Source organism: Bos grunniens, chromosome 19 (genome assembly GCF_055505025.1).
Source record: "Bos grunniens cultivar Pamir isolate PY7600 chromosome 19, Bosgru_T2T1.0, whole genome shotgun sequence".
In the NCBI taxonomy this organism is placed as follows: Eukaryota; Metazoa; Chordata; class Mammalia; order Artiodactyla; family Bovidae; genus Bos; species Bos grunniens.
In genome coordinates, this window is record NC_141183.1 from 7,973,434 (window position 1) to 7,981,088 (window position 7,655).

The 7,655-nt window shown below is 61.6% G+C and overlaps 1 protein-coding gene across 2 annotated transcripts; it reads left to right on the plus strand.

The window, feature by feature from the left end:
- UBALD2 (UBA like domain containing 2) lies at positions 1-5,931 on the plus strand. 2 transcript variants are annotated; one of them, XM_086356263.1, is made up of 3 exons: positions 1-410; positions 797-859; positions 4,843-5,931. In XM_086356263.1, the coding sequence occupies exons 1-3, from the start codon at positions 291-293 to the stop codon at positions 5,161-5,163; spliced, it is 504 nt and encodes a 167-aa protein (XP_086212389.1). In that variant the 5' UTR covers positions 1-290; the 3' UTR covers positions 5,164-5,931. The 2 variants fall into 2 exon arrangements, with proteins under 2 accessions (XP_086212389.1, XP_086212390.1); XM_086356264.1 differs by having other exon boundaries at positions 2-410; positions 4,846-5,931.
- The last annotated feature ends 1,724 nt before the right edge of the window (positions 5,932-7,655 follow it).

A 7,655-nucleotide genomic window follows, 5' to 3' on the forward strand; every position in this document is an offset into this window, starting at 1 on the left:
GCAGGCCGCAGGATTCGAATCGAACGTCCGCACGGGAACCGGGCCCCGGCCGAGCGGAGCGGGCCAATCAGCGGCGGCGGCTCTCGGCCCCCGAACGTTGGGACACGCGGCCCCGCCCCGCGCTGTTGTTTGTGGTGTCGGCCGGCAGCGCGAGTCGGACAACAACACTCGCCAGGCGGGCGGCGCGGCGGCCGAGGGTCCGGAGGCCGCGGGCGGCGGCGGCGAGCTCGAGCGGAGGGCAGCCGGCCTCCCGCGGCCGCCGAGCCCGGGAGTGCGCGCCGGCCGGAGCCATGTCGGTGAACATGGATGAGCTGCGGCACCAGGTCATGATCAACCAGTTCGTGCTGGCCGCGGGCTGCGCGGCCGACCAGGCGAAGCAGCTGCTGCAGGCGGCCCACTGGCAGTTTGAGGTGCGTGCGGGCCGAGAGCCAGCGCTCCCGGGCGGTCCCGCTCGCTGGCCGCCGGCCCTGGGGTCGGGGTGCAGGCCGGGGCGACCGGCCGCGCGCCGCGGAGGGAGAGGGGGCAGGGAAGCTCTATGTATATCGCCCGGTCCGGCGATCGGCGCCCGCGTGGGGCGCGGGGCCCTGCCGCCTGGCACCCTCGCGGGGTCTGGGGGACGCCCCCTCCGAGCGACGCGTGCTTGCCGGCTGAAGGGTCGGACCCGGAGGCCGGGAGCGCAGCGCCACGGACACCGCGGAGGGTCCCGGCCGGTGGGGTCGGTGGGGTCGGTGGGGCCCTTGGGCTTCCTACCTTCGACCCCCGTTAACCGCCACCCTGCCGCTGTGTTTGTCCGCAGACCGCCCTGAGCACGTTTTTCCAAGAAACCAACATTCCCAACGGTCACCACCACCACCAGATGGTAAGTGTGGCCGGGCACGGCGGGGGGGAGGGCCGGTCTCGCCGCGGCTGCGGCGCACCCGGGGCGGCCGGGGGCGCAGCGCACCGGGGCGGCCGGGCGCGCGGGCCGGGGGCCGCTGTCAGGCGCCGGCAGTGACAGCCATGTTGCCGGGGAGCGCCGCGCCGCGTTGTAAACAAAGAGCCAAAATGTCTTCCAGGAAAGAGCGGCTCCCGGGGCCGGCCGGCTCGCCCAACTTTGCGGTCAGGCCTCCGGGGCCACTATGGCTCGACCTGAGGCCTTGTGCCCCATCGATCTTCCTAGGTCAGGGGCCAGGAGGGTGGCTGGAGGAGTAGCCAGGAGGCAGGTGTGGGGAGGGGGCTCAGGATAACTGGATATCGGGGGAGGGGGAGGGGGAAACGGAGACCAGGAGCGAAGGCCGGTACCCCCCCCCCAGGGGACTGGGACCCGGGGGTGTCTGTTTATGGAGCGCCACTTCTTGCTGTTGAGTGGCAGCAAACCCCCGCCCAGCCCCACCACCGCTTCCAAACAACCCAGCTCTACGGGGAACAGGAAAGGGACAAATCCACTCCGGCCTGGGAGCTGGGCTCTTCCTAGGTAGTTATGTCCACTCTTTCCTGTTCGTGGGAAAAGACCTAACCCCGAGCCGCCTGGAAGACTTACAGGTTTTTGACTAGATAAGCCAAGAATGCGTTTAATCTCTGTAGGTGAAGACATACAAAGCACAGGAAACAGAAGTGGTTCAGGCCTGAATTTGCTTTCTTCTCTTTTCCAAGCTGGCGCCAGGCCTGGGCCTTTGCCCTGCTGGCCATAAGGCGTCCTGCTCTCCACTGGGCTCAGGACATCCCTTCCCTTTAGAGGTTTGAATGCCTCCTCTTCCCCCTCTAGTCACCAGTGTGCCCTGCTGGGGGAGGAGGGCCCCCCGATAGGGATCGTAAAACACACTCCAGATTTGTTGCGGCTTCTGAAGTGTATTTTTTGCCATTTCTCACGCTCAGTGTCCTTGCCCACAGCTCCCTTCTCAGAGTGGCCACTTTGCCTGGAGAAGCTGCCGTGGGTTCCTCTGCTGTGTCTTGTTCTTGATGCCATGTATTCATGTAGTTACAAAGGACAAGTGGTGGTGGGGGTTCTGTTTTGACCCCTTTAACCAGCTTTTCTCTTGGAATGGCCCGTTGTGTATAAATCAAAAAACAAAACTGCATTGGAGTATGATGAGGATTATGCCGGCTGCAGGACTGTGGCGGTTGAGGCCAGGCTCTTGGTAAAACAAGAGGGGTCCATCTCCAGGGGGGCCTCCACCCGCACCTGACTGAGAGGAGGCTGCCGCGTGAGCCTGGGAATGTCCTGGCTCCGTGTCCTCTCAAAGGGGCCCTTGAGGTTTGTTCCATCAACTGGTCATTTCAAAAGGCCCAGGCTTCCGGCTCAGCGGCTCTGTGCTGCCTTCAGCAGAGAGGCTCGCCTGCGAGAGCCAGGACTGGTGATCCTTGCAGGTTCTGTGGCTCTTTCCCGCAGGGTTTGTAATCCTTTTGAAGCTTCCCTTGAGGGCTGTTGCCGGTTCTGTAACAGAGGGTATGATTGTTGTCTCCCATGAGTGTAGCATGTATTGAGTACCTAACCAGAACCTGAGCGAACACCATCCCTGCCCTCTTGGAGCTGGTCATTTTTTTAAGAGATAATAAATCAAAGGAAAATGTTACATAAAAATACCAAAAGTGCCCCAGGCCATGAGTAACTGATAAATAGCTGTCCCGTAGATTACTGGACATCAACAGTTGGAGGCATCTTCCCAGATAAGAGGGGATGGGCTCCCGGGTTAGATTTGGAAGGACCAGGAAGAGGAGAAGAACACTGGCCAGGAAACAGCGGGCCGTTCAGAGCGGGCAGTGGATGCTGGGTGTGCCTGAGAGCTGGGACGCGCTCTCCGTAGCTGTTAGAAGCAGAGCTGGACTTTCACAGGACTTGGTCCAAACCCCTGGTTTCATAGAAGCAGAGAGAAGCTCCAGAGAGGTTAAGGAAGTTGCTTGAGCTCACACAGGCAGGCGGGCACGGGCCTGCTCCGGATCGCTGGCTGGTGAACTGGGGAAGTCGGTCACGATGTTGTGACGCAATCGGCTCCTGCCCCCACCCCCCATTCATTGTTTCCTGCTGCCGAGAAGTCAGCCCTGGAAGGGGGGTGGTGGTGGGGGAATAGTGAAGGGAGGAGGGAAGTGGTCTGGGTGGGGCCAGGCCTGCTGCCTTGGGTCCTGTGGCCTCCCGGGAGAGGACACGGGTTGGAGCCCCAGCTGCTGATTGTGGGGGGGTGGGGTCAGCCCAGTTAATCAGAGAGGGTTGCCCTCCCCCCCACCGCCGTGGGCCTGTCCCCATTTGGGGGCTGGAGTTTTTAACTGCAGAGTTGTGTAAGCTCCGACTGCAAGGTGAAGAGTCCTCAAATCTTGCTCCCTGAGCCCTGTGCCTGGGGGAGGGGCTGGTGTTGCTAAAATTAGGAGAAATTCAAAGAAGGGCTCCCATGGCTTCCTGGGAAAGGGAGAAGCGGCCGTGGGGGTCACAACAGGCTCTGTGCAGGCCGTGTTCTCTGCTGCCTCCTCCCTGGGCCCCTGCGAGGTGCTCCTGGATGGCACCTCTATGCTCCCCACATGGCAGGGGCTGGGGGGGGGCGGGGGTGGTCTGCCATCCCTGGTGTTTGCAAGGAGGCTGCCAGTTACGGCACACCAGCCTGGCCCCTGCCCTTCCTGGCTGGAGTCCCTGCTCAGGGTTGTGGCAGAAGACAGCAGAGGTTGGCATGTTTGCAGCTACCCCCGGGAAGAGGGCTGAGAGGGGCTGAGTGGACTCCCCCAGACACTGGCAGCCAGTCGCTGGGGACACCGGAAACCGACATCCCTGGTTTTTGTCCTCAGGGGAGCCTGGGCATGAAGTTACGCTAGATTGACTAATTGCAGAGGAGTAGGGGCTGGGTGGAGGTTAAGAGCTTGGGCCTGCAGACCTGGGAGTCCCCCAGGTTCCGGCTGCTCAGCTTGCATCCTGCAGTGGTGTGCTTTAAGTATTTAGCTATATCAGGTCTTAGTTGAGGCAGGCGGGTTTAGTTTCCCCGTGGCTTGTGTAATCTTAGTTCGCTGACTAGGGATTGAACCTGCGTCCCCCGTATTGGAAGGTGGATTCTTAACCACTGGGCCACTAGGGAGGTCCCTGCTGTGCTGTGTTTTGGGTCAACTGATTTGAGCTCTGGGGCTCGGTTTCCTCATCTCTAACACAGAGAGAATAATCAGAAAGACCTGGTACCCCCGTGAGGAGTGAGGTGACGAGGCAGAGGCCCTGACGCCCACCAACCAGCACTGCCGCCGGGCAGGCACAGCTCCCCCTGGGCTGGCCCTTGGAGGGAAACCCCGGATCTGGCTGTCTTCCCTTGACTGGCCACCCCGGGACATCTGAAGGCAGGTTATTGAAGAGCCAGCTGGGTTTTCACCCAGGCTGAAGCGCTAAGCAGTGGTGCCCTGGGCTTCCTCCCTTGTCTCAGCTTTAATCTGACACCCTAGCTCCTGGCTGGAATTAACCATTTGCTTCTGACACTGGGGATGTCATTCCCAAGCATCAAGAAACACTCTGGGGACTTCTCTGGTGATCCAGTAGTTAAGACTCTGTGCTCCCAATGCAGGGGGCTTAGGTTATATCCCTGGTCAGGGAACTAGATCCCACCTGCTTGCAACTAAGACCCAGCACAGCCAAACAAGTATTTTTTCAAAAAAGAAACACTTTGGTTTTGACAAAAATTGTAGGAATCCATCCCCATGGTTTTGGTTTTTAGTGGCTCCGTGCAAGGGGTTTTTGTGCTGCTGAAACCTCTTTTGGACTGAACAATGGGAAATAAAAGAGGGTCAGGCCTGGGTGAGCCCCACGGGAAGGCAAGCTCTGTAGGACCTCGGATTGTGGCTTGGGGATCTGGGAGGAGGGCCCATGTGGGCAGCCCTCGAGACCCCTGTGTTCTCTCCCAGCAGATGTGTACCCCCAGCAACACACCTGCCACACCGCCCAACTTCCCTGACGCGCTGGCCATGTTCTCAAAGCTTCGAGCCTCCGAGGGCCTGCAGAGCAGCAACAGCCCCATGACCGCCGTGGCCTGCTCACCCCCTGCAAACTTCAGCCCCTTCTGGGCCTCGTCCCCGCCCAGCCACCAGGCCGCCTGGATCCCGCCCTCCTCCCCCACGGCCCACAGCTTCCACCACCTCCACCACCCACAGCCCACGTGGCCCCCCGGAGCACAGCAGGGGAGCACGCAGCAGAAAGCCATGGCGGCGATGGACGGCCAGAGATGAGACTGGATGCCACCGGGCGCTGGGCTGGAGCTGGGGGGCAGTCCAAGGGCGGGCGGGGGGGAAGCTGGGCGCGCGGGGGTTTCCTGAAGATCGCACTGGAAGATTTTATATAAGAGAATTTTTGTGGGTGGGGGGACAGTAAACTTCCTGAGCCACTTGGATCCTTCAGGAGTTTCTCTTCAGGCAAGTTTTTTTTTTTTCCCCCTCTTTTTAATATATAACTATAATATATATATGAATATATAAAAATAACTAATGTATGTGAGAACGGGGCTGGCCGACGGGGTGTTGAGTCAGTGGGGAAAGGCCAGAGAAGCCACCCAGTGGGCCAGCACCCCTTCCTCCAACCCCAGTCCCAGGGCAGGTGCTTGGGAGCCGGGTGGTGTGATTCTGCAGTCAAGTGGTGCCTGCTCGACGCCTCCTTTCAAAGGTCACACCTGGAATCGGGCGAAGGACCACGGCCTTCCCACTCCCCGTGACAGCTGTGGGAGGCATTCCCGGCGGTGCTGGGTGGCTGAAGGTGTGGGGGCCGCTGCCCACCCCCGGTCAGCGGTGCTCTGGCCGGCGTCGCCTCAGCGGCTAGCTGTGCAGGGCTCGTGTAGGACTTGTGAGCCGGCCCCCAACCCGAGGGCCGCCCAGCCTCTCCCACTGTGTGCCCGGCCGTGGACAGCAGAGTGGAGGGCTTGCCTTTGGATGGAGTTCCCAAATCAAATCATCTCACCAGGGTGAAATTTTAATTTAAAACTTAAAAGAGACTTTTCTAACTTCCCTGGTTTGCGGTGCCTTTATTTGCCTTGGTACAGAGAGCGTGCTCCTTGGGCAGAGGGGTGGGGGGGGGCCCTTGGCTGTGCTGTGGTTCAGGGGACCAGCCCCATGGCCATGCGGCGGGGTTGGGAGTTCTGACAAGGGGGGCTGAAAGGTCGGATCCGGTTGGGGTGGGGAGGAGGAGGAACAGGTCCTGGCTTGGTCATAGTGACCCTCTCCTCTTAGCCCTTGGCCACCACCTCACAGCTCACCACAGGCTGAGCCTTAGCCCTGGAGCAGCCCCTATCTTTGCAGTTGGTGGTGGGGGAGCTGCCTGCCTGCCTGCCTCGGGGGGCCCGATGGTGGCCCCACACTTCAGCCTGTCCCCCCCGCCAAGGCATCTTTCTGCCCTCTGCTCTTCCTGCCCCCAAGCTCCTTCGGGGCACCCAGTCCCCACGTGCGTGTTGTGTGGCCACGTCCCGGAGGTCAGCTGCAGCTCTCAGGGAGCCAGAGGCCTGAGTTGGGTCCCCAAGGGGCCTGGCTTCTTCCCCTTCCCGCCTTCCGGCGCTAGGATGAAGCGGTGATGGCAGTTCCTGGCCTGGTGGGGCCCTTCCTCAGACTCCCATGCAGGTGGCCAGGTGGGTGTGGAGCCCACCCGCCCAAATGCAAGATTTGGGTGGCAGGCTCCAGGCTTGGGGTTCCTTCTCGAGCCCCTTACCGCTCCCCCCCAACCCTCAGACCCCTCCAGCACGTGTGAGTAAGTGTGTTCCCTCCTGCTCGGCAGCCCGGGCCTTGCTGTCAACCAGGCCTGCAGGGTCTGGATGTTCAGACCCAAAGTGCAGGAACACCTGGGGGTGCCCCAGCTGGCCCACCCTCCTCCTGGGCCCTCGTGTCTTCACGGGGTCGCTGCGGGCAGCCCCTCCACGAGTGTGGAGCAGGACTGGGGCACAGCTGCCCTCGGCTGCTGGCTCTGCGTGTGACCACGTGCTCGAGGCTGGGTTTGTCCTTTCGGTTTTGTTTCCTGGTTGGAGACCCGTGGGACTCCTCCCACCCGCACCCCTCACTCTGCCCACCTGTGCTTTCCCAGGCTGGAAGGGGAAGCCCCTCGCCGGCACGTGGGCGGCCAGTGCTGGGTGAGGGCGGGCGGGTGGCCCAGGTGCGGGAAGGCAGAGTGGGGGCCTCCTTGTTCTTTCAGGGGCATCGGTGGCGGGGGCGGTGGGGGGGGCGCCTGGCTGCTCCTTCCTCCTCCCCGCCAAGCTGGTGAGATTGGATTCTAGGCCAGGACACTGAGCAGAGGAGGGCCTGGGCCTCGCCTACCTCCCGCTTGCAGAGCAAAGGGTGCCAGGTGCCCGCTGGGACTCCGGGGTTCTATGATGAATCAGATCTCAGCAGATGGGGAGAGAAGGGGGGTGCCCCTTCCCGTAGGGAGTGCCTGCTCCACCCATGACACCCCCAGCGAGCCCCACCCTCCAGTGAAACCCTTTTCTGGGCTATTTCCTGCCACGCCCTCCTGTGGCTCTGTGTTGCCCCTCCCTTCACACCCCTAAAGCAGGCCTCTCACTGGCAGAGGGGCCTGGGGTGGGGGGGAGGGAACCCCACCTTTGAGGAGGGGGCTGATGAGAATAGATCTGAAGGCAAAAAACTGCTTCCATGACTATCCGGGTGGGACGCAATTCTTCCCTTGTCCCTGGGGCTTTGGGGACAAGGGCTTGTCCCTTACGGTTGACTCGGGTGGGCAGCAGTGAGCC